Raw genomic sequence first — 26655 nt, 5'->3', positions numbered from 1 at the left:
GCTCCTTTTGGGATTTCTGCACCCCACATGTATTCCTCTGCACTTTTTTTTTTTTTTTTGAGCATTAATGCTTAACTTGCAAACACCCTAGAGCAGACATGGGCAACTCCGGTCCTTTTGAGGGCCGGAATCCAATTGGATTTCCCCAATGAATATGCATTGAAAGCAGTGCATGCAAATAGATCTCATGCTTATTCATTGGGGAATCCTGAAAAAACAATTGGATTCCGGCCCTCAAAAGGACCGGAGTTGTCCATGTCTGCACTAGAGAGCCCAATCTTCTCGCAATCACTTCTCCCCTTGTCTGCTTCCTTTGGCAAGGGGGGGCGGTGAAAGAGTAGGAGAGGATCCATTCAGTTACCAGTACCAAAATCCAGGAATTGCCTTTGTTGTCTATTTTGCTTTTGTATGTGTATTTGAACTACACGAGCGGACAGGTGCTTTTCCAGAAAGTTTGCAGGTAAATTTCTTAGTGGACGTGCAACTATGTTTTTACACTGACAATTGTACAGGGCCAAAGTAGTATCCTAACTGTTCCTGCAGATAATTTTCCAATGGAAAACTAGTGACTTGACAATGAAATCCAAATGCATCCCCTCCCATTGAAAATATAACTCTGGGAGCATTTTCTCTCAGTGTGACCAAAAAGTACACAAGGGCTGTGCTTTCAGCCACCTTGAGGAAAAGTGGGTTTTTTTTTTATTTTTAGACTGTCAATTTAACAGGATAAAATGGTTTCAAAGTTGTACTCCACGTGTATTAATCTGGTAACAGCAGTTGGAATTGTAGAGTTTCCTACCTCTGATAAATGAGCGGCGAGGGGACGGCCTAAAGGAGAAAGAGACCTCCACTACAGCACGGGGCGAGAGACAGACGGTCACCCAAGTCGAACACGTAGAGATGAAAGCAAGACCCAAAGAGAGAGGCCGGGACACAAAGGGGGAAGGCAGAGCGCGACCTGTGCCCCGGGGACCAGCAGACCCGGCGGCGCTGGTCCCTGCGCTCGCGCGGGCTCCCTTCACCTGCTCGGCTGAGCGCGCGGAGAGGGAGGGGGGCGGGGCGTGGGCGGCGCCCGAGCCGCGCGGCCAATGGCGCGGCGGTGCGGCCCCGCCCCGCCCCGGTGACAGCCGCTTCCCGGAGCGGCGGCGGCTGCCGCGGACGAGCTCGTGTGTCGGCGGCGCCCGCACCAATTAACTACTATGAAAGTTGAGTATCTGCGGGACTTGGGCTTCGGACTCTCTGACGATGGTGAGTGACCGGCACTAACTTTCGGCGGCTCGCTCCGCCCTCGCCGCCGCTTTCACTTTTCTTTCGGCTTCGGGCGCGGAAGTTGCGGGCGAGAGGCGCCTTCGCCGTCCCGGGCTTTCCTCGGGGGGAGGGATCCACCGTTTGCCCGGGAGCTGGGGCATCTGCTGCACCTGCCTCTCCTGCGCGATCCCCCATCGGGGCTCCCGCCTCCCCCGCCGCCCCCCTCCCCTCCTCCAGCGGGACATGTGCCTCCCCTGCCCCGGAGACGGGGCTGCCTTCCGGGACAGGTGCCGTTCGCAGTCTGGGGGACCTAAGGCCGCGCTCTGTCCGGTCGCCGGGGCTCTGGCCGGGTGGCTCCTGCACGTACGGGCGGCTGTTTCGCCGCTCTCCGTGGCTAAACAAAAAGGCGTTTTTCATCTATTCGGGACGAGGCACTGCCGCGACTTCTTGCACTGATTGGTGGGTGGCTCCTTGGCAGCGATCGGTGCGCATCTGTCGCTGCCCCGGCAGGTGTGCCCGGGCACCGCTGGCCCGATCGGGGGGGGGGGGGTCCGAGCCTTGCTCGCTTCGCATTTCGGGCTGACCCGTAGCTTCTGCTTGTGAACCTTTACTGAGCACTTTTTATCTTCCTCTCGCGTGCACTTGTTTTCTGGAAAAGCTAAAGCGACGCCGAAGAGTTTGAAAGTTCTGAACTGGGTTGTTGGTGGTTTGGTGGTTTTTTTTGTTTTTAGACTTTGGATCTGTTTATAATGGGGTTGGAATTAGTGCTGTGACTGTAGTGGGGAAGGGGAGCATTTCAGTTCCAGGATGATTCAGCCCTCGCTTGGGAGGCGATGTATTTTCTTTTTTAGGAGGCGATTGTTGTCATTATTGGGCCTTGCCTTGTACCCTGTTGAAAGTCTCTTGATCATCAGATGTTGGTGCCCCCTGTTGGAATATCTGCTCATGAACTCGTATAGTGTAAGATCAGGGTTTTTAAAACACATCGACAGTGTCATTTCCATACGGAAATAAACGAAATCAAGGACACGAGAGGGAGGGAGATTCCTAGGAAATAACTTTTTGGGGTGGTTGTTGAAAAGTTAGTTAATGTTTGAAATAACCACCAGCAGAAGTGCTGGAAACTCGTATCTGGCAAAATTTAAGGATGGTTAGGATAGATACACGGGATAGATGCCAAAACTGCATATCTTTTGTACCCGCTCATATGGAGTAATTCTGTTGCTTATTTTGATCATTTGTCATATTTTTTTTTTCTGTTGTATAACTCTTTCAAAGTCTTACAAATAAACTTTAAAAGAAATGTTGGATTAGAGCTGTGGTCTCAAACTCGCAGCCCGCCAGGTACTATTTTGAGGCCCTCGGTATGTTTCTCATAATCACAAAAGTAAAATAAAACAGTTTCTTGATCATGTCTCTTTAGCTATAAATTACAATATTATTATTAAGACTTAGCCAAAAGGAAAGATTTATAAACTATAAAGAGTTTTACCTCATGCAAAATCGTCATTTCTGTAATAACACATTAACTATTTTTTCGGAGGCCCTCCAAGTACCTACAAATCCAAAACGTGGCCCTTCAAAGGGTTTGAGTTTGAGACCACTGGATTAGAGGTAGGGACTAGGTCAGGGGTAGGGAACTCTGGTCCTCGAGAGCCGTCTTCCAGTCGGGGTTTTCAGGATTTCCCCAATGAATATGCATGAGATCTATTTGCATGCACTGCTTTCAATGCCTATTCATTGGGGGAAGTCCTGAAAACCCGACTGGAAGACGGCTCTCGAGGACCAGAGTTCCCTACCCTTGGTCTAGGGGTTGGATTAGTTATAAAGGCCTATGTGCTTAATCTCTCTCAAACGAAAAAAAAGGCTAGCCAGTGTATACAGCATTCAGAATTAGGCTACTAAAACAAAACAAAAAGAGGCAAAATCAACAAACACAAATACCAGTAAAGATCATTGGAAAAAAGTGAAGGAGATAGAATTTGGCCCATCCATTCTTCCCTCTGATCTATTGTATAGTTTGCCTGCTGCTGGGGAATGACAAAGAATAAAGTAATGGTTGGCAGTGAGGGAAGGAGACCAATTCAGCATTAGCGTCTGCAACATTTAGGTGTGCTGTCCACGCTTTCCCCCCCCCCCCAACCCTCCAAAATACTCCTGTGACTATATGTCAATAACCAGTGGTAGCTGTTCATTTCTGTAGAGCCACAAGTAGTGCCACTAACCAGCCAGTATCCAATTAATCACTGGTAACATACGATCCACGGAGCAGGGTCTATTTCTTATGAGTAACTGTACAGCTGTGCATATGTCTACTACTACTACTATTAAATATTTCTATAGTGCTACCAAACGCACGCAGCGCTGTACAGAGTCACAAAGAGTAAGAAAACAGTCCCTGCTCGAAAGAGCTTACAATCTAAACAGGCAAGACAGAGAAACAGGATGTCATGGATACAGTTAAGGGGAACGGTTAATCTGCTGGCTTGCACAGGACAATCAAGCCATTGTGACATCACTGATGAGGTTGGCTCTTATTGGTGGAATGAGGCATTATGACATCACAGTCTCAGCTCTGCTTCCCAAAGACAAACAGGATGTCATGGATACAGTTAAGGGGAACGGTTAATCAGCGGGCTGGGTTGGAGGGCAGAGGAGTAGGGTTAAGGATTGAAAGCCATATCAAAAAGGTGGGTTTTCAGTCTGCTTTTAAACAAGGGAAGGGAAGGGGCTTGACGGGCAAACTCAGGTAATTTATTTCAGGCATAGGGGGCAGCTTGATGAAAGGAACGAAGTCTGGAAATGGCAGTGGAGGAGAAGGATAACGTTGACTTATCTGAGGAACGGAGTTGTATAAGGAGAGAGAAGCGAGGAGAGATATCGAGGGGCAGCAGAATGAACACAATTGTAGGTCAGCAATAAGATCTTGAATTGTATGCGATGACAGATAGGAGCCAGTGAAGTGACTTAAGGAGAGGGGTGACATGAGCGTAGCGAGGTTAGTAGAAGACGAATCGCGCAGCAGAGTTTTGCACAGATTGCAAGCGGGAGAGGCGACACTGAGGGATACCAGTTAGGAGTAGATTGCAGTAATCTAAGCGTGAGGTTCCGAGAGCTAGTCTTAGAGTATTATAGAAGTGATTAGTAGCAGTAATAATGTCACTAAACAACCAGTGTGTATCTAACCAACTGCTATGTAATTAATCGACAGTTGGGTTGTGGTTATGTTAATAACCAGCTGGCATCTGTCCGAGCCCCTGCCACGTCAGTGACTAAATAGTGCCTAGCCAATCACAAGTGAGTGTTGGCGAGCAGAGATGGTCATGGACAGTACGGTCTGACAAAGGCCTTGCAGCCCTAGAAAGGCAAGGGGTATGGCAGGTGAATAGTGTCGGGCTTGTGTCCAGTGGGAGAACATGCCAGCTAGTGTCTAAATAATCAGTTAATGTGCTATTAAAGTAACCAGCTAGTGTAGGACCAATTGATACTATTACTTGACTGACACCTAGCCAACAGGAAACGTTAAAGAAAATTTATTTATGTATGTAAGTATTTATATACCCCCTTATGGCCTAAGTGGTTTACATTCAGGTACTCAAGCATTTTAAGCTCACACTCTACTTAATGTACCTGGGGCAGCGGGAGATTAAGTGACTTACTCATTGTCACAGGGAGCAGTGTGGGATTTGAACCTACAACTTCAGGATGCCGAGGTTGTAGTTCTAACCACTGCACCACATACTCCCCTGCCATTGGCACAGATTAAATCTAAAAGGTCCCTCTATCTACTACCTGTAAACCAGAGCACCAAAGTAACCCAAAATGATTTCCCTATGCTGTCACTGGAAGCATTGAACACGGGGCCGGTTTAATTATTAGACAAACTAGGTAGTTGCCTAGGGCAGCAGCTTTTGGGGGGGGGGGGGAGGCAAAGAGCAGCTGCAGACAAAGCAACAAAATAGGCTCTAACAGACAAAGTCAAAGAATCATCACAACATACTTTTTACCTGCACAGAAGGTGAGCAATAGCACATTTTATGCATATATATGTATATTTGTGTGTATTTATGTATAAAATATATATATATAGATCTAGATCAGTGTTCTTCAACCACCGGTCCACAGAAATTTCCTGCCGGTCCACAGGGCTGGCATGTGCATCAGGCCCAAAACTGTGTTTTTCAACTGCCGGTCCGCGGTGCGATTGATGCATTGTTAATAAGATTATATTGTGTGTATATATGAAAAATGAATGGAAAAAATAGTGTTACAATTAGGACTATGTGGGCAGGGTCTGGGGTGGAGATTGGGTAGAGATGGGCAGGGGCTGGCCCACGACTTAGCCCAGTGTTCTTCAACCGCCGGTCTGCGGACCGATGCCGGTCCACAAAATAATTCAATAATGATGCATGCAAATTCTATAAAGGCAGTTCCACACAGACCTGTCTTTATAGAATACGAGCTGACGTCATTTTTACGCACTGATGCAAATGCTTGTGCCTGACTGCCCTCGGCTGTGGAAATGGAAGTTTTCTATAACTTAGCCCCTAAACCCCAGGAATGCCCGTGAATCGACGGCAACTCCCCTCCTGATGTTCTTCCCTAAATGTTTTTTTCTTTTGGTTATTTTATTTTAAACAAATGTAGTTTATCCTTGTATTCCTTATGTATCTTCAAATAGCTATAGATAAGATTGTATGTTTATTGTTCTAATGGTTGTTATTTGTCCCCCCAAATTACTATTGTTAAACGCATTGAAATATTTGATATTGCGTTCAAATCAAAATTTTAATAAACTTGAAACTAGTTGAGAATGAAGGCCAGTACCGGGGTAGACTTCTAAGCTCTATGGCCCAGAAATAACAAAGAAAAAAAGACATTTTGATTTAATCGTGAAATTGTGATTACAGGGCAGACTGGATGGACCATTCAGGTCTTTCTCTGCCATCCTTTACTGTGTTACTATGACTCGCCCTTGACCCCTCCCTTGGCTGTGCTACTTTTGGAGCTCGGCATGAGATGTATTAGGCGCACAGATTATTGAATAGGGGCACAGAGCAGATATGTGAGCAGCCTGTATTTAGCGCCAAGTAACACTGGTTAAGGTCAATTATTGATGGTTATTTTTCATGCATATCTGCAATCCACACTCTGACGTTTACGCTTAACTTGGGTGACTTATACAGAATTTGGAAACCAATGCATCTTTATTGTGTTTGGTGTAACTTTATATTGCTTTTATTCATTAATATTTTTTTCTCGGATTATGTATGTTTTTCTATTCACCAGCCATATATGTAGATGGTGTGGGATATAAGGTTTATTTAAATTGTTCATATCCCTCCCCTTTCCCGTCATTCATCTTTTGTCTTGTATCTTTGTGTTTCCCTTTAATTTTTAACTTTGTAAACCACGTAGATATTTTTTTGTGACTTTGCAGTTTATCAGAACTAAAATGACTAAAACCAAGTGTTCGTACAGGATTATTCCAGTGGTAGGGTTATCATGATTTTTCTTTAGTTTATCAAAATTGCAGGGGGAGGGGTCCCAGGGGCCAAAATTGAGAGAGGTGCTATTGTGAAAAGGTGCCTAGGGCCTTTGAACCAGCCGTGCACTAGCCCTGAGCATCTGACGTACCGAGGAGTAACCTGGAAAATTACACTGCGCCATTGCTACAGGAATACATGAAACGGGACAGAAGCCCAACCATTGATTTCTTACATTGTAAATGAGTTTATGATGTAGAATTACTAACAGAAGTTATTACATGAAACATATTGCAGACTGCTCATGGTTAATAAGGCATATTATGGAGGCCACTCTTTTTTCAGGCAGTTTAATCCTCTATGTTTTGGCAAAGTTTGTGCCATGTCCTTGTTGGGGTCAGGTGGTACAGTGTTAATAACCCCATAGTGTACAGTATGCTTCGGCAAGAAGGCCAAGAAATAACTGGCTTTGGGACCCAGCCAGAAAGGGACTGGCAGCAATATTTTGAATTGGAAGAAGGATGATGGTAGTTTGCCGCTTTTCCCCAAAACGTCTAGCTAACAGGAGGCGCCCTCTGCGGCCTTGTCCAAGTTCAAGTGCATTTCACAGGTCTCATGTTACTTGTTCTGATAGTTCGAGAAAAGCTGAATCAATTGAATGTCTTTCAGCAGTAAAAGATGCCAGTGTCATCCTAATTCACTAGGCCCCGAGATGACAGCAAATTTACATTTTTTAATTAAACGAGCGGCAAGTTTTTACGAGAGGGCTGGGTTATGCAAATGAAATGGTTGTGTACTGTAGATTAGGAGAGTTTTGAAATGAATCCCTCCAATAAGATGCTCTGTCCCATTTGTCCCTTTTCGGTTGATTTCCCTGGAGAAGGAAAGGGGGAGGTTGGGATGGCTGGTGAAGTCCATTTGTAGATGGAAGTTGATGGGGAGGGGGCAGTCCCGAGACGGGCTGTTCTCACTCTTTAAAAAAAAAAAAAAAGAGCTACTATTTTTCATTATGTAGGGATAAAGGATTGTTTGCTTTTAAACAGCAAAAGGTTCCCTGCCGCCCTGGCTTTTTGTAGACGAGACTTGCTCTTGTATCCACTTAGTCTGCATTGATGCTGCATTAACCACTGCGTTCTTTGTCCTGTCCTTGCCTCCTTAGCTGTGAAGTACATCTTTCTTTAGGGGCGCCCAGAGGAGTTCTTCCAAGTGTGCCTCTTTGTGTAGTACCGTAGTTGGGGGATTGAGAATGGTGCTGTGGGGACTTATGATCTTGCATCCTTGGAGGAAGGCAGGGCAAATAGTGGTGGGGGGGGAAACTGAAATTTAATACGTGAAGATGAGGAGCAAGAGGATGCAGGAAGAGGAAAGGGGCTTGTGGCACACCGGGGCAAAGTTAAGCCCATCAGTTGGAGAAGTTGTATGTAACAGAAGGACTGAAATCCTGCTCCAATTGAGAGAGGGGAGCATTCAGTGTTACAGTAATAGGGAAGGTCCTTTTGTCCCCTCTTAACAGGCCGGGGCATTCCCTCTGATGTCTGAATGAGGTCATCCAGGTCACATTATACAGATGTTTTCCCATTGGAGCCAAAGTAATAGCTACAATGTGCATTACTGGGAGATGCTGAGATGTCCTGTTTGCTTGCAGTCCACAGCATGGACAGCCACTCCATTGGTATCGACCGGATCGGTACTGATAAGCTGCTCCAAGAAAGTGGAGTCTGAGATATTCCAGTAAGGAAACATCTTAACTCCAGTGCAAAAAGGATTTGAGCAAGCGGGTTTCTTTAGCCTCAGCCAGGCCAGTCTTCCCATTTATTTTGACAGGAAGAGGGGAGAAGGGAGGAGGAAGTGCTCTGAGGTCTTGAGTGATTAGCTGGACCTTTTCTGTAGCAAAGTGGTATTTTGGGCTTTAAGTACTGTTTACTTTCACACACTGGTTACTGTCCCTCTTTCCTCCCTCCCCCCACACCGATCCACCCAAATATAACTCGGCTTTTCCAAACCAGCCTGTGTTTTTAAAAAGACTTCCACTTCACTCTGCCTGCCTAAACTCGGATTGGGTTTGTACAGTCTGCGCATCCTGAAGGCATTGGCGTGCAGGGGAGAAAAGACGGAATGGGTCATTTGGTTTTTTTTTTTACTTGAAAGATGAAAAGTAAAGGTGATAGACCTGTTTGAAGATACAGGATTAGATTTACCTAAGGGGAGCAAAATGCTTAGCACTCAGGGCCTCTAGCTTGATAAGTGAATTTACAAAGTACTGGCATTGGACTCCCCAAGCAAAATGAGACAGGTGGACATTCTATCAGAGAAATATACATTGACGGAGCACCACCTCTTCATGTTGTATTCTCTCTCCACCATCTTCCCATTTCGTATATGGAGATTTCAGATTTTGTTGTGTGCAACGGAGAACGTGGTTTCACATGATAGAATGCTGCTTTAATCCCTGCTGTGAACAGTCCCTTCTTTATCTGAAATTCCCTTCAATTCTCACCCAAATGTTCTTTGCTTGCGCAAGTTTTTAAAAAGTCCTGCTGATCGAGTCTGTCTAGAATGTTGGCTCTGCGCTGGCACTGCGAGCTGAGCCAGGACACGTCCGGGCGGGGTGCAGGCTTTTGGCACACCTGAGACCTCTCGGGAGAATTGTGTGTGATGTCATTTAGGGCTTTTTTTGTTTTGTTTTCAGAACATTGTGTGCTAAGAAATACCTGCTTCCTAATAATTGGGCTGTTTGTATTGGGAGAGCGGTGGACGTTTCTGAAATGCTTAACCCTGAGATAAGAAAGGGGAGACAGAGTATCGCCGAGAAAAAGATGAAATGAAATAGGTAATAGATGGGTGGGAGACATGACTAAAGTAATTTGTTTGTGTTATATTATGTTTGGCTGATAGGGATCGGGATAATGCACTAATTCTCAGCCCAGTCCTAGAACACACCTAGCCAGTCAGGTTTTCAGGATATCCAGAGAGGATAGGGTATCACGACCAGGACGAAGGAAGTCATTTTGCTGCTATATCGGGCGATGGTGCACCCACATCTGGAGTACTGTGTCCAGTACTGGTCGCTGTACCTCAAAAAGGACATGGCGGTACTTGAGGGAGTCCAGAGAAGAGCGACAAAGCTGATAAAAGGTATGGAAAACTTCTCATACGCTGACAGATTGGAAATGATGGGGCTATTCTCCCTGGAAAAGCGGAGACTTAGAGGAGACATGATAGAAACCTTCAAAATCATGAAGGGCATAGAGAAGGTAGACAGGGACAAATTCTTCAGGCTGTGGGGAGCCACAAGTACAAGGGGGCACTCGGAGAAATTGAAAAAGGACAGGTTTAGAACAAATGCTAGGAAGTTCTTTTTCACTCAGAGGGTGGTGGACACATGGAACGCTCTCCCGGAGGCTGTGATAGGCCAGAGCACGCTACAGGGGTTCAAGGAGGGTCTAGATAGGTTCCTAAAAGAAAAGGGGATTGAGGGGTACAGATAGAAGTAGAGGTAGGTTACAGGATTAGTCAGAAACCACTTCACAGGTCATGGACCTGATGGGCCGCCGCGGGAGCGGACCGCTGGGCACAATGGACCTCTGGTCTGACCCAGTGGAGGCAACTTCTTATGTTCTTTTATGCAGTCATTGTGGGTAGTGCCAGCAGGTTGCTCATGCATATTCATTGCAGATATCCTGAAAACCCGACTGGCCAGATGAATCCCAAGGACTGGGTTGAGAGCGCTGGTCTACTGGGATCTCCAGGATCGTGGGGTAATTGGATTTACGATTTTGGCTCTACTCTTGGTGGCAGAGGGGTGAGTTGTTTCTTAAGCTGGGATAATATGAATGAACTCGTGGTTCATCATAGGCAGACATTATGCAGGATCCTGGCTGTATTTGCTGAGGTCCTCTCCCTGGCTGGCACTTTAGGAGCGTCACCAGAAGCTTGTGTGTACTGTACTGCTGTCCTAGTGGCGAGAGTGTAGATCAGTGGTTCCCAAACCTGTCCTGGGGGACCCCCAGCCAGTCAGGTTTTCAAGATATCCCTAATGAATATGCATGAGAGAGATTTGCATACCTGTCACTTCCATTATATGCAAATCTCTCTCATGCATATTCATTAGGGATATCTTGAAAACCTGACTGGCTGGGGGTCCCCCAGGACAGGTTTGGGAACCATTGGTGTAGATGGACCAGTGGGCTGTCCCTGTTGTCTTCACTCAGGTAGATGCCATACAGAGCTCCCCTGTCCTTCAGGGGGTCGACCACGTTCTGCCTTGTTAGCACCATTCTGACAGTCACTGTGTACACAAATGACTCTATGTGAAGCAAATTTGTTTTGCAAGGGTGACCTGTTTAATCATTTCATTCTCTTGCGGACATTTATTCGTTTGGTTTCCACGGTTACCGAGACCATTAAGAGGGAGAGAGCAATAAGGCAGCAGAGTCAAACAGGTAATAAAAAAATTAAGGCCATTTTTGGCCCAGGGAGGATGGGCAGTGAAACGAGACCGAAGTGCAGCACAGAAGACCATCCAAGGCAGGGGTGAGTGGGGCAGCGGCATGGCCCAGTGCTGCTCATTATCCCAGAGATATGAAAATACAAGGACATCATCTCCACTTTTGGAGCCTAACTAATCCTGCCATCTCCTCCCTACCCCCAAACAGGCTCAGTGCTTCCTGCCATGTGTCGCAGGGCCTAAGACCCCTTGTGATCTTTCTTTCAAAGGGACACGGCGCAGGTAGCAGAGACTTCGCCACAGAATGACCCAAAATTGTCCAGCTTAGTATTGGACAATGTCTTAGGATGTAAACACTAATTTAGACTATTAGCATACATAGAGACGTCGGAGTCTGGAAAAGGCTTCCTTCAATCTTGTGCCAGGCAGCACCTTGCTTGCTCCCAGGAGGAGGCATCTACCAGCTCTTCACAGGAAATGGTAGGATAGGCATGGACTGGTGCGTGGAATGACTCGCACCGTGCTCCTTAGAACAAGAAATATGCACTGTCAAAGTCTAATTTAAAAAAAAAAATTCTTGAAAGCTGTGATCTTTAACCTGCGATTATTAACATAGAAAGTCCAAGGTATCTAGGAAGTCTTATCTGCAGCTGGTTTGCAATTTATTTGCATCACATAAATATAGCGCTGGTCTTCCTGAGTTCCTTCCTGGGGCAATGCCTTTGAATCTCATTGACTTCTGCCTTTCCCTTCACTTTTTGACAGTTGGTAGGTTTTGCCTGTACTAATCCCAGGCTTTAGCTCTTACTTACACACTGCTGAGAATCCTCTGTGTTTATCCAGTGAAGCTGTGGGCCAAGCCTAAAATGGGGAAGAGGCAGATAAAACGAGAATTGTTCAGTGGGTATGAAACGGGCCCTAAGGTCAAAATAAGGATGGAAAAGACAGGACTGTGCGGAGAAAGAAACGCACCCCGTGAAACACACCTCCTAGAGTTCCTATCCTACCCACTGCATCGCAGCCAAACAGGGAAGGCAATGAACAGAATACAATTTTGGAGCCCCACCACCACCACCACCAACTCCCTTGCGCCCCGCACTACTTGCACATAGTTCGCTATGGCCCTGGGACAGGGCAGAGAGTGAGAGGTAGGAGGTTCCCATTGGGTGGAGGTTAGAAGACTTGGAGACTGTTGGACAGATGATGGGTACCTCACTTTTCAGATCAGTACAATGTTAATACGATTACATCATCGTTATAGGGAAAAGAAGGGGTTATGGATTTGGCTCGTACCTTTTTCATACCTTCTTTGAAGGTGTGAATAAACATGTGGATCAAGGCGAGCTGGCTGATGTAGTGGATCTAGATTTCCAGAAATCTTATGACAGAAGTTCCTCATGAGAGGCTCCTGAGAAAATGAAAGAGTCGTGCAATGTTGAATTGTGGATTAAGAATTGGTTATCAGACAGAAAACAAAGGATAGGGTTAAATGGCCATTTTTCTCAATGGTGGAGGGTAAATAGTGGTGTGTCGCAGGAATCTCTACTGGGACCCGTGCTATTTAACTTATTTATAAATGATCTGCAAATTAGAACTAAGAGTATGGTGATTAAATCTGCAGATGACACTAAACTGTTCAAAGTTGTTTAAACGCACGCACGCAGGAAGAACTTGGGAAATTGGAAGACTGGGCAACCAAATGTCAGATGAAATTGAATGTAGACCAATGCAAAGTGATGCACATTGGGAAGAATAATCCAAATCATAGTTACCGGATGCTAGGGTCCACCTTGGGGGGGTCAGCGCTCAAGAAAAAGATCTGGGTGCCATCAGTGTGGGCAATACGCTGAAACCTTTCCGTCCAATGTGTAGCGATGGCCAAGAGAGCAAACAAGATGCTAGGATTTATTAGAAAAGGGTTGGTAAACAAGAGTAAGAATGTTATAATGCCTCTGTATCGCTCAATGGTGCGACTTCACCTTGAGTATTGCATTCAGTGCTGGTCTCCTTACCTAAAAAAAGATAAAGTGGCACTAGAAAAGGTTCAAAGAAGAGCGACCAAGATGATAAAGGGGATGGAACGCCTCTTGTATGAGGAAAGACTAAAGAGGTTAGGGCTCTTCAGCTTGGAAAAGAGATGGCTGAGGGGAGATAGGATTGAAGTTTACAAAATCCTTAGTGGTGTAGAAAGGGTCCAAGTGGATTTATTTATTTATTTTCTGCATCAAGATTTACAAAGACTAGGGGACACTTGATGAAGTTACAGCGTAATACTTTTAAAACCAAAAGGAGGAAATATTTTTTCACTCGGAATAGTTAAGCTCTGGAATGTGTTGCCACAGGATGTGATGAGAATGGTTAATATAGCTGGTTTTAAAAAAAAGTGGTTTGAACAAGTTCCTGGAGGAAAAGTCCATAGTCTGCTGTTGAGACAGACTTGGGGGAAGCCACTGCTTGCCCTAGATCAGTGGCATTGAATGCTGCTACTATTTGAGTTTTTGCCAGGTACTTGTGACCTGGATTGGCCTCCATGAAGACGGGATACTGGGCCAGATGGACCTGGTCTGACCTATTAAGGCTATTTTTATGTTCTTAGCAAAGCAAGTTGCATTCGGGTACAGTAGATATTTTCCTGTCCCCAGAAGGCTTATAATCTAAGTTTGTACTTGAGACAATGGAAGGTTAAGAGTCTCACCCAAGGTCAAAAGGAGCCACAGTGAGATTTGAATCCTGACTTTCCTGGTTCTCCGCCTGCTGCTCTAACCATTAGGGGCCATATTCTGTAAACAGCGTTTGTTATTGGCGGCCACCTAAAAAAACAGCTGCTGACCCTGTGTCAATCTCACAACGGCGCCGCTTACAGAATCGCAACTTTTGTCAAAGGTAGATACTGGAAATGTAGGCCTGGGTTTTAAAAACCTACATTTCTGGCTCCTACCTTTGACAAGAATTATGTCTGCCGAGGTGCCTTAGAACACCTAAGCTTGTTAACCGTGCCTACTTTGACCTTGTGCGTTCTAAGTTGCCTCTGTAGATGTGACGAAGGTGCTGTTTTTCTAGGCGCCTGTAGGTGCCTACATTTTTTGTCTTGAAAGGGTTTTTAATTTGCTTTGTAAATGGCTCTTTACCTATTAAATTAGGCACCGGTACTTAACTTAAGCTGCCGTTTATAGAATATGGACCTAGGTATCTATTCCATCGCAGATTGTCCAGTTTATATGGCTGACAGCTGAGAGATGTCCTTAGAAGAGGGGTTCTCATCCCCATTTTCAGGGACACACCCAGTCAGCCCAGTGTTCAGGATAACTACAATAAATATGCTTGAGAGAGTTATGCGTACAATGGAAGTGGAGCATTCGGTATTTCTTATACATATTCAGTTTGGATATCCTGAAAATGTAACGGGCAGAGTGTGTCCTGCATGAGTGGGCTAAGAACCCCGGTCTTAGCTGGGAAAACATTTGCACTTTACTTCTAACTAATATCCTGCTTTAGGGAGAGCTTCTTGGGTACAAACTAGAGAATGATACGGGGATAAATGTTTCCCCCGTAGCCACGGGAACTCATTTTCCTGTCCCGGAGAATTCTTTCCCTGTCTCTGCCCCATTCCTGCAAGCTCCGTCCTGATCTGCACAGGCCTCAAACACTTTAAAATCATAAGTGTTTGAGGCTTGAGTGGTTAAGGCAGCGCTTACAGGTGACCGGGACAGTGATATAACTTGCGGGGACAGGGAAATTGAGTTCCTGAGAGGATGGGGGAAAAATTTGTCCCCGTGTCGTTCTCTAGTACAAACTAGTTGAGTGAGAACAAGCTGTTAAAAACATAGTTTGCAGGAAGAAACTCGTAAGAATTAGTGTGTTGGGTTTTTTTTTTAGTCTAAGTAAATGAGTTTGTTGGTTTTTAGACTGTAAGTCGCCCAGAAGGCTATGACCCTTGGTGCGGGATAGAAAATTTTAATAGAACTTGGAAAGTTGGTAAAAACTAGAAAGGGGAGAAACAGCCACAAATAATTCAAAAGCCCTCTTCTTGCTCCTCTGGGATTCCAGTTAGTTGGACATTTTCTCTATTGTATATCCCAGGGGTGTCCAATGTCGGTCCTCGGGGGCCGCAATCCAGTCGGGTTTTCAGGATTTCCCCAATGAATATGCATGAGATCTATTAGCATACAATGAAAGCAGTGCATGCAAATAGACCTCATGTATATTCATTGGGGAAATCCTGAAAATCCGACTGGACTGCGGCCCTCGAGGACCGACATTGGACACCCCTGGTATATCCCCTCCGAGCTTACTGTATTCTACTGCTCAGGTGGAACCATGTACTAGGAGTCCAGTCCTTGAGTGCCACCATTAGGCCAGGTTTTCAGGCTACTTGTAACTCCACCAGGGCTATAACAAAGCTATGCGTAGGCAGTGCGACTGAGCGAGGTGCTAGGGAGGCAGGGGCTCCAAAATGGTGTCCTATCCACTGTCTTCCCTGCTTGGCTGCAACTCGGTGGGCGGGATGGGACCACTAGGGGGCGTGTTGCACAGGGTGCCTTTCTGGCTCGGGATGGACCTGTTCGCCACAGAGTCCTCCGGACACACCTAGCCAGTCAGGCTTTCAGGATGCCCACAATGAATATGCATCAGAAAGATTTGCATTCAGTGGAGGTGGTGCATGCAGATTTATGAATATGCACACATGCATATTCATTATGAACGGCCTGAAAACCTAGCTGGTTAGGTGTGTCCCTAGGACTGGATTCAGAAGCCGTGGTCTAATGAATATGCATATGCGAGATCTGCATAGATACTATCTCGTACATCTTCATTAGATATATTCTAAAAACCTGGCCTGTATCCTTTCAGGACCCTGAAACCAGCTCAGAGGTCATACTGTCTGACTCTTCCCCCCCCCCCCCTTTCCATGCTGTATTATTTATTACTTTGGATTTAGCTCGCACCTCTTTCAATTGTAGCTCAATTCAGGTACATTAAGTATTTTCTTGTCCGGTTCACACTCGGAATTTGTAACTGAGCTAATGGAGGTTTAATTAACATGCCCAAGGTCACAAGGAGCAGTAGTGGGATTTGAACCAGGCTCTCCTGGATATCAAGCCCAGAGCTCCATGCTCTAACCACTAGGTTACTCCTTCACTCCTAGCCTCAGAAGTTTTGGGTGTAGAAGACCTGGCTTGGGAATTGAACATAGATCCTCGACATGGCACAGCACTGCCACAGGGCCATTGGCAAGCTCAGAATATCTAATTGCTTTTAATCTATTGCACCATCTTTGCTTGGTATTAAAATGGAGGGGGATTGTGCTACTCTTTTCCTAAGAAGTGACGGGCTTAATGGAACAGGTTTAAATTAACTTATGGTTTAGTAAGTATAATTATTTCTTCATATTACTGAAGGGAGTTAACTCCTGGTCCTAGATCTCCCCTCCCTGCATACCTTACTAGGTATTCAGGGAGGGGAGGAAAAGAATCCTGAAGCCGAGAGATTTTGTTTGTTTGGTGTCGGCATCTGCTCGAGTTGAGTTAATATTCCAGTGAAATTTTTAAAAATAGAAAGAGCTCTAGTTTCAGACCCTGTGCTATCCAGGTCTCTGGAGAGACCTCATTTAAAATATTGTGTACAATTTGAAGACCGCACCTTCAAAAAGATATAAACAGGATGGAGTCGGTCCAGAGGAAGGCTGCTAAAATGGGCAGTGGTCTTTGTCATAAAGCATATGGGGACAGACTTAAAGATTCCAATATGTATACTTTGGAGGAAAGGCGGGAGAGGGGAGATATGATAATAATAATAATAATAACTTTATTCTTCTATACCGCCACAATCTTGCGACTTCTAGGCGGTTTACAATCAAAGAGTGCTGGACATTCAGCGAAATACAATAAGTAGATATTCAGAGGAAATACAGAGATCAGAGACCTCAGGAGGCAATAGTATAGAAATACAATTTGCTGAGCGAAAATGTAATATGTACATTTTAGTAGGTAATGTCCAACAGGACCTGTTGGGGATAAATAGCAACGTAAAGTTACGATAAGATGAAGATAACAGATTATATTTATAACAGTGCTTTAAGTTCAGGTGGAATAGGGAGGGGGGAGGGGGAGGGAGAGCGGGTCAATTGATGAGACGTTTAAATATCTACGCTTATCATGGGATGTTTATGTACACTGGTGGGAGCAATCTTAAGGCTGTTTCTTTATGCAGGTGTATTAGCTGTGTATAGCTTTAAGGAAGTTATTAAAGTTTTCTCCTGGGGGTATAAATTTTGATAATTTACAGGGCATTCTATGATTGTTTGCTTATTATATTGGGTTACAAATCTTGTTGTTCTGTATTTTGCATCGTATTTTGGCTGGATGCTTGGTTTGCTGACTAAAACTTTTCTTTTAAAAAAACCTCAAAAACTACAGGGCGTACATGTGCACGAGCTGGGTCTCCTTCATTTGAAAGGAAGCTCCAGAATGAGAGGGCATGGGATGAAGTTTAAAAGGTGATAGACTCAGGAGTAATCTAAGAAAAGGTAGTAGATTTGTGGAATATGCTCCCCGGTAGAGGTGGTGGAAACAAAGGCTGTGTCTGAATTAAAGAAAGTGTGGGACAGGCATGTGGGATCTCTTAGAACAGGGGTTGCTACACTTTTTGGGCTTGCGAGCTACTTTTAAAATGGCCAAGTCAAAATGATCTGCCAACAATAAAATTTAAAAAAAATACAAAGCACACTGTATGCAGAGAAAATGTTAATTATCATTTATATTCCAGGGGGGTTTCAAAGAGGTCAAGGCAGATGACTTTATGCAATGTCACCTCAGTAACAACTATACAAAAATAAACAAATATACCCCTCCCTTTTTACTAAACCGTGATAGCGGTTTTTAGCGCAGGGAGCTGCGCTGAATGCCCTGCGCTGCTCTCGACGCTCATAGGCTCCCTTAGCTAAAAAACACTATTGAAGTTTAGTGAAAGGGGGCCATATAGACAGCAGATATAAATTCTCAAAACGGACACATTTTGACTAAATTGAAAATAAAATCATTTTTCTTACCTTTGTTGTCTGGTGATTTCATGAGTCTCTGGTTGCACTTTCTTCTTCTGACTGTGCATCCAATATTTCTTCCCTTCTTTCAGCCTCCTGTATGCTTCCTCTCCTCCAGACCTCATTCCCTCCCCCAACTTTTTCTTCCTCTCTCCCTGCCCCCTTCTTTCTTTGTCTCCCTGCCCCCTTTCTTTCTGTCTGTCTCCCTGTCCCTCCCTTTCTTTCTGTCTCCCTGCCTGCCCCCTTTCTTTCTTTGTCTTTCTTGCTTCCTGCCCTCCCCCCCAAGCCTCTGCTGCTTCCATCGGGGAACAGGCCCCCAAACCACCAAGTTCTGTGCTCTCCCTGCTTCCCGACGCTGTAAACAGGACAGAAGCTCCCACCAGCCTTCCCCCCCCCCCCCCGGACATCAATTCTGACATCATAGAGGAAGTTCCAGGTCAGCCAGGCAGCGATTGGCCCAGAACTTCCTCTCCAACGTCAGAATTGATGTTGGGGGGGGGGGGGGGGAAGGCTGGTAGGCGCTTCTGTCCTGTTTAAGGTGTCGGGAAGCAGGGAGAACATGAGTCTATCAAGGAGCTCGGGTTGGGCTCCGCGATCGACTCGTGTTGCCTTTGCAATCTACTTGTCGATCGCGATCGACCTTTTGGATACCCCTGTCTTAGAGAAAGGAAGAGATAGAGGATGCCATGAATAGGCAGACTAGATAGACCATTTGGCCTTTATCTGCGATCAACGTTCTATGTTTCTATAGTTGTACAGCAGTTGTGTAATAGGGATTCTCTAGGCAGGACCAGCAGAGATGATAAAACTTGTTTACCCCTCAGATCAGTGCTTCTCAATCCAGGCATCAGGGCACACCTAACCAGCCAGATTCTCAGGATATTCACAATGAATATGCATGTGAGCTTTGCATGCACTGCCTCATTGATACACAAATCTAACTCATGCATATTTAATTTTGAATAATCTAAAAACCCGATGGGCTGGGTGTGTACCTCCGAGAGCTGGACTAAAAAGCATTTCCTTAGATAAAATCTAGCTATGGAATCTTTGTTGCAAAACAAAAAACTTCTAGCACCTTTTTATTTAGTTTCATTTTACCGCTTTGTTTGTTTGCGGCTAGAGAATAACATGGGGACAAATGTGTCCCCGTCCCGCGGGTTCTATCTCTATCCCCACAAGTTCTGCTCCTGTCCCTGCAAGCTCTGTCTTCATCTGCATAAGCCTTGAACACTTTAAAATAATTTGTTTGAGGCTTGTGTAGATGAGGACAGGGACAGAACTCATGAGGACGGGATGCAGATGGAGATACATCCTGTGGGGACAGGAACAAATTTGTCCCTGGATCATTCTCCATTTGTGGCATCTTTTCAAGGATCAATTTTAAAAAATATATATATATTTTGCCTTTAAAGCTTGTCCTTTTGATCACTCTCTCCTCGACAATGAATTTCCTGACCTATTAATTCTCTTTCTTCCTCCCCTCTTAAAGTCAATTCATTTGTTACTTTTGCTTAATCTTCTGTAAACCGCATAGAACTTCACAGTATTGTGGTATATAAGTTGTTATTATTATTAGATGTTAAGGGACTGAACATTCTAGCATCAGCTTACAGCTTAGAAATTGCAGTTGATAAGGACTACTTAATCCAAGGCTGGCCTGGAGGTTCTTCCAGAAGACCTGGATTTGGTACCCAATTTAGGCACTTGCAGTTTAAGGACCCCCTCGGTCTACATTAGTACTTACTAGGTGTGTGATGACACCTAGTGGCCAGATACAGGGTCCTTGAATGAGCTCTAATGTGTGGCCCCTGACCAAGGACTTGTTGCAGTGACCAGCATGCAATAAGTTATATTCACAGAAGAGCCACAAATGGGTCTGGTTTTCAAGATACCCCTAAACACTATGCATATGGCAGATTCACATGCATACTTTTCTATGAGATGCAAATATCTGTCAGGATAGCCATGACATATTCATGGCCCTTGAGGTCTGCAAATAAATGCCACTGGAATAAAGGAGAATGTATCGATAGTGCTAATGGGAGCTCATGGTGCCTTATTCCGGGTTTGGTTCCAGTTGAGCTGGAAGCCAAAAGAAGGAGGCAGAAACTGATGGGGAAATCTGCCTGCTTAGTTTTGGTGGCATGGGATAGGAAGGCCCTATTGGTAGTGAGGGGAGGAGCTAATTTAATGCCAGCCCTTGCAGTATGGGGATGACTATGCCCCCCCCCCAAAAAAAAAACAAAACCAAACAAACCAAAACCCAACACACAACTCTTCCTGTGTAGAAACTGCCCTCTTTAGTCTATTTATTCATGATGCTGTCATGTAGGATCCTGTGTTTAGGCTTTGAGTTTATGTCCCCAGGGGGGTGGTTCTATGGTCTGCGTGGTGTTTTCTCGTGATCCTGGCATTCTTCTAGCTCATAGCGTACCCTGTTGTTTGTTTTCCTACTTGATGGTTTCTTCTGTGGTAGCTGCTTAGGGCCAGATACACAAAAGCACTTGTCTTACATCAGAAGTTGCTGTGTAATTAAGCACCCTATCTGCCAACATCTGTATAATACCACAGAATATTCTTACAGTCTGCCTGAGCAGTATCCAGATAGCACAGGAGTAGAGCATGGGCATTCTGTCCAACACTTTGGATAGACACTGATAGGCTGACCAAAATCAAATCTGTGGCCAAAATTTGCAGCTTGGTTTTAGTCAGAACCAAAACATCTTACCTCCAACCCCAAGAGTTAGGGTAGAAAGGAACTCCAGTGGAGGAAAGAGGCAAAATGAAGAGAAAATTTAGAGGACTAGAATAACCAGAGAGGGAGGAGGAGTTACATTTTTGAGAATAACCAGGTTTTCAGATGTTTACGGAAGAGTTGGAGGGAGGTTGTTCCAGAGCTGAGATTTTAAGAAAGGATTGGACAATTTCCTGCTGGAAAAGGGAATAAAAGGGTATAAATAGAGGATTACTGCTCAGGTTCTGGACCTGTTGGGCCGCCGCATAAGCGGACTGCTGGGCACGATGGACCTCAGGTCTGATCCAGCGGAGGCATTGCTTATGTTCTTATGTAAGTGACAACTTGAACACATTTTCTGTTCAAATCTCTTTGGGCTCCTTTTACTAAGGTGCACTAGCGATTTTAGCGCGCGCTAAACCCGCACTGCGCTACAGCTCAGTGCTGGAGTTAAGGTCTAGCGCACGGGGTAATTCAGCATGCACTATTCCGCGCATTAAAGCGGAAGATGCACCACTGCCCCTCCCAAGCATCAGCGGGGCAGGAAAGAACCCCACTTTTTCTTGCCCAGTGCCACTGCTGCTTTATGTGACCCAGTAAAATGCTGATGAGACTGCTCCGGGAGGGCCTAGCAGACATGCTGAGATTGGCGTCGGTCTCAATATGGTTGCCAAGACCTTCTGCAGCAGTATTAAAGCAGCAACAACAGCACTGGGCAGGAAAGGGTGGGGTTCTTTCTTGCTCTTGAAGAGGCCAGTCGACAACCAGGGCTTGTTAAGGTAGACCTGGGGAGGCCCTAGTGATGGTTGAGGGGCCAGGTTGATGGGGGAGTTTGGATGGCTTGGTGGAGGGGAAGATTGTTTCATTTATAGCCGAAAATGCAGTGGCATTTTTGACCAAACCTGGATTTCAGTCTTGTTAACAAGTGCCAAATCCAAAAACAAAATTTGGCCGGCCTCTAGACAACGATATTCAGCCCCTCTCTGGATAGCAATGTGGTTTAAGTTTGGTCAGACTGATTGCAGAGCTATTCAGAGAGTGGCTCAATATCGCCAAACTCTCCACAGAGCTAACCGCCAGCAATGGTGCCATTTAGAGAATCCAGCAGTCACTGTCCAGATAGTAGCATTGAAAATATGGAACAGATTTACATGCTAAGGCCAACGTTTGCATATGGACCTGTCTAGTTGTCTTACTGTATGTTGTAGGCTAGGGCAAATCTACAGATTGATATACTTGTCGTCTTTTTATTTGACTTTAATTTGCTCTTGTTCACACCTTTTTCAGTAGCAGTTCAAGGTGAGTTACATGCAAGTACGCTTGGTATTTACCTGTTCCCAGAGGGTTCCCAGAATGTTTGTACCTGAGACAATGGAGGGTTAAGTGATTTGCCCAAGGTCAAAAGGAGCAACACTGGGATTTGAACCGGGCTTCCCTGGCTGTCAGCCCAGTGCTCTAACCTAGTGTTTCTCAACTTAGCCCTGGAGTTACCGCCTTGCCAGGCAGGTTTTCAGGATATCTACAATGAATATGCATGAAAGAAATTTGCACATAATGGAGGCAAAGGATCGATGCTCCCTCCAAGGACTGGCTGGTGTGTGAATTTTTTTTTTTTTCTCATGTGAGCGACAAGTTCTAAAATTTATTTTTTTTTTTTCCATGTGGGCAACAAGGTTTAAACGAGAACAATTTTCCAGATTTGCGTGTATTTTTATGAGCGACCATGTAAAATCTGTGAGCGATGCCCCAAAAATGTATGGGCAATCGCTCATGTGCTCAGCTTCTTAGAGGGAACATAGCCGTGTATGCAAATCAAGTTTATGCATATTCATTGTGGATATCCTGAAAACCCGAATGGCAATGAGGTACGCCAGGACCAAGTCGAGAAACCCTGCTTCAACTACTAGACTACTCCCTCCACCTAATCTCGCATTCATACATCCTCTCCAGTTCTAGGACAGTATTTCTCTGTAGCGCCTCCTTTTTGAGAGGTTGACTCGGTGGCTTAGGGAGGGTGAGGGGCATCCTGGGCGGTGGCACCCCTCCTCCACTCCTTCCTGGAACCCCCCTTCCCCCCGTACCTCTCGCTGTTCACCGTTGCGAGCAGCAAGGACTTTGCACTCCCATCGGCTCTCCCTCTGATGTCACTTCTTGGCGCGGCACCCGGGAGAGACGACGCGGCTGCGAGGAGAGCATTGAAGTTCTTGCTCGCGGCGGTGAAGAACTAGAGGTTTGGGGGAAGGGGGGGGCGTATATGGCAAGGGGATAAGTGGGAAGGAGCGGAGAGGAGGAAGAGTTCCGGTGCCCCCGTCAACGTGGTGCCCGGGGCAGACCTCCCCCCCCTTACTATGCCACTGGGTTGACTTTCTCGATTCAGATACCCTTAATGCATAGCAGTCCAGAAGCAGAGAGAAAGTGTGTTTCTGCATTTTGTATTTCTCTCTTGTGTAAACAGTCGACTCTGCTTAAGTGCAAGGCCTCTGGACCGGACCGCCCCGTGCGCTGAAGCGGAGTGTGCGCTTAATAGGAGTACCACTTTTTAGTCAGGCGGTCGTTTAGCCAGTATCGGCAGCTATCTGGGGTGATGCCGGCAACAGCAAGCAGTGCTGAGAGGAAGATGCTGGTGAGTGCTCGGCGCGCTGGCGTAGGTCTCCCGTCTACTCGCTGCCTAGGACGGCTTGCGATGCTGTGACGTTCCGGGGAGGGGGGGGGGGGATAGTAAATGCGGTGCAATAAATACAGAGGACCCGCGATGGCATTTAACCGGAGCGCAGGTAACGTGAAAGAATAGAGGTGGGACCTATGACATCAGTGCGCATAAACGAATTGTGTGCTGATCAAAAGTGCAAATATCCGGAGTTTACGTCCATTGACTTTAATGTAAAAAAACAAAACAAAAAAAAAACAGGACCGAGGTGGTAGGGTGCGGATAACTGGAGCGTGCGCTTATCCAACGTGCACTTAGGTGGAGTCGACCGTATGTTTCATAGATCACAAAGCTTTGTAGCTTCAAGACGGAACAAAGACTTACAGAGCCCAAGTACTGGGGTGCGGTATACACATTAGTCCATAAAGTGCTTTTTATATTTACCTAAATCATATCTGCCTGCACTATTGTAAATCAGGTAATACTGAGCAGCCCCAGGCATGAGAGGACGCTTCTGCTTTCAGCTGTAATTTGAATTAAGCAGACACTAGTCCTAGAGTAGCTGCAGTCTGGCCAGCCAATCGGAGAGCTGCCTGGCCAATATAGCACAAAAGCAATAGAAGAGACATATTTTTTATTTATTTTTTACATCGTCTCTCATGAAATGCTGTGTAATCACACAAAATATAATTATGTGACCCAATAAAATGCTGCACTACACTTTACACCTAACCTATACCAAAAGATCAGTTAACCCTTTCAGGACCAAGGGACCTATTTGTCTCATAACTTTAAAATCCTATAAATTTTGATTGGGATAGTCTACAGTTCTAAATTTGATATGTACGGATTCCATATGATACTGCCTTTATGTAAACAAACTGGTTCCGACATTCATTCATTAGCGTCGTTGCCAGATTGACGAGAAGATTCACTTGCCACACTGTCCATAAGCCAGAAGTGTGATTTTTTTAAATAAAAATAATGATATTTCACAAAAAAAATCAATTTTTTGGCATCTGCAAGCCCTTTTTACCATAAAAATGTCGTCAAAACCACAAAAATTGGCCTACGATCCTTATGGTCCTGAAAGGGTTAATCAGAGATTTACTTTGGCCGGCCCACTGTTACTTCCGTACGGATGGTACCGGGTTCAAGTCCTGATTCTGTAGAGGTAGCGTACACAGCCCTTTGAGGCAGGGGAAGGGATGCTTAGTGCCCATGATAACAATCGGTTCCTAGAAGAAGCAGTGGTTATCGAGCCCTGGCATGAGGGAGGTCAGTTTTCAAAAGTTATTTCTGCAGGTAAAAAGAGCTTTTTAAAATCCTCTCCAGAGGTCCCTCCATCTTCTCGTATCCAATCTAAATGAGCTCACCCCTTTCATAAAGAAAGTGGAATTTCTTGAAACAGGGGCTTCTTGAGAAAGCAGGTGGCCCGAGTCCAAATCTTGCTTGGACAGATCGCTTTGGGATGATTCACTGAGACATTATTCCCATTCTCTGTCCATGGGGAAAAAGCTTAATGAATTGGGTCCTTTTATCACCCACTGGCTCAAGTACTCACTTAGATTATAAGCTCTCTGGGGCCGAGATTCATTTTCTATATGCGTTTACTGTAAAGCACTCTGGTTAGGGCATTTTATAATATACCGATGTAATACTTATACCAATATCCAGTTATTTAAGAGAATGGAGGTTCACTTGTCCATTCCTACTGGGAGAAAGGGAAGAGAGGAGGTATATCTGGACTTAAACAGCAGCAGGGGAGATTTAAGCTATTTTTATAATTCTGAGAGTAATAAGGTTCTGGACCATCTTCTCAGAGAGATTTTTAAGAGCAGATTAGATTTTAAGTTGATTTGGTGCTACATATACAGGTCTTGCCTAGAGGTGTGATTGAATAAGGTGACATTGTAACGTCCCAGACCCTGGTCCCTCACTGATTCTTGGCAGACCTTTTTTTTATTTTTTTTTCCTCAAGGTTTGGACATCCAGTTTTTCCAAATAGAAAACATTACTGAATGGAAGTGGTAGCAACATTTTGTACTTTGGAGGACCCAAATAAATTCAGTAGTCTGAAAATTGCCCTCACTTATCAAATCTGCTGTTAACCCATGGCGCTCTGCGCATCCTTTTAAAATTGTATCCCTATGGGATGCGTTTGAATCAGTGGCGGAGAATCACATAAACCGACTTAACATTTGCCCCTTCCATGGCTGCCCGTAACAATAACTTGTGCAGAGTATGAAGTTGCTTTTAGGAACCCTTTTCCAAAGGAAAACAAACTGGGCAGTTCCACTTTGAAAATTTAGCTAAAGAGTTTATGCATAAAAACGCCTGCATACTTGCAGTGACACCGTGCACTTAAAATTGCCCTCAAAATGCCCAAATGGCACAGCTGCTTCAAATGTTTTCCTGAAGATGTATTTCCATTCCAACTTGTATTTAAATGGTGATTCACAGTCCTGCGGAATAAATATATATTTAATAGAACTTTAGACAGTATTCTCATACAGATGTGCCTCTCTATATCACTGTACCTGTAGGAGCAGAAGTTTTTTTGCAGTTTTGGCCTGGAATTTCTTCCTTTCTTTACATTACATTAGAGATTTCTATTCCGCCATTGCCTTGCGGTTCAAGGCAGATTACAAAAGAATTACAAAAAAACGTATTACAAGAAGAAGATATCTGGTAATTTCTTGAGGAGATAGAGTAGATGAGGTTGCTTTGGGGAATCGGGAAGGTTTTGGGAAGGAGCTAGCGGTATTAAGTCGTTTGCAGGAATTTCTTGAAAAGGAATTTCTTCTGTCTTGTTTGCAGCCCAGTGCAGGATTCTGGTTCTATGAGTCTTCATTATTAGCAACTGGGAGATTGATTGATTGTTTTTTTTTCTCCCTATATATTAATTTACCTGCCTCCTCTTCTGTTCTGGTCATTATAACCACAGTTCTGAAACCAGAAAAAGTGCACCAGCTCTCTTTATGGAATTCTTTTCTTGGGTTAAATGTGGCCATCAGGTATCTCCCTTACTGGTTAACCATAATGCCTCAG

The 26655-nt window shown here is 45.0% G+C and overlaps 1 protein-coding gene across 6 annotated transcripts in view; it reads left to right on the top strand.

Moving 5' to 3' along the window:
* The window catches only part of CASZ1 (castor zinc finger 1), a 623486-nt gene that overhangs the window by 398583 nt on the left and 198248 nt on the right, over positions 1-26655 (top strand). For 4 of the 6 annotated variants that reach the window (XM_033921947.1, XM_033921950.1, XM_033921951.1 and 1 more), the window contains exon 1: positions 1147-1248. The exons of the other annotated variants lie outside the window; for them this stretch is intronic. In XM_033921947.1, the coding sequence (XP_033777838.1) occupies positions 1200-1248 (49 nt within the window). In that variant the 5' untranslated portion in view covers positions 1147-1199. Of the gene's footprint in view, positions 1-1146; positions 1249-26655 lie in introns of those variants that run through there. 6 annotated transcript variants of the gene reach the window in all.

This window comes from Geotrypetes seraphini, chromosome 15 (genome assembly GCF_902459505.1).
Source record: "Geotrypetes seraphini chromosome 15, aGeoSer1.1, whole genome shotgun sequence".
Lineage (NCBI taxonomy): Eukaryota > Metazoa > Chordata > Amphibia > Gymnophiona > Dermophiidae > Geotrypetes > Geotrypetes seraphini.
Note: the sequence above shows the minus strand (reverse complement) of the source record. Positions and strands in the feature narration are given on the sequence as shown.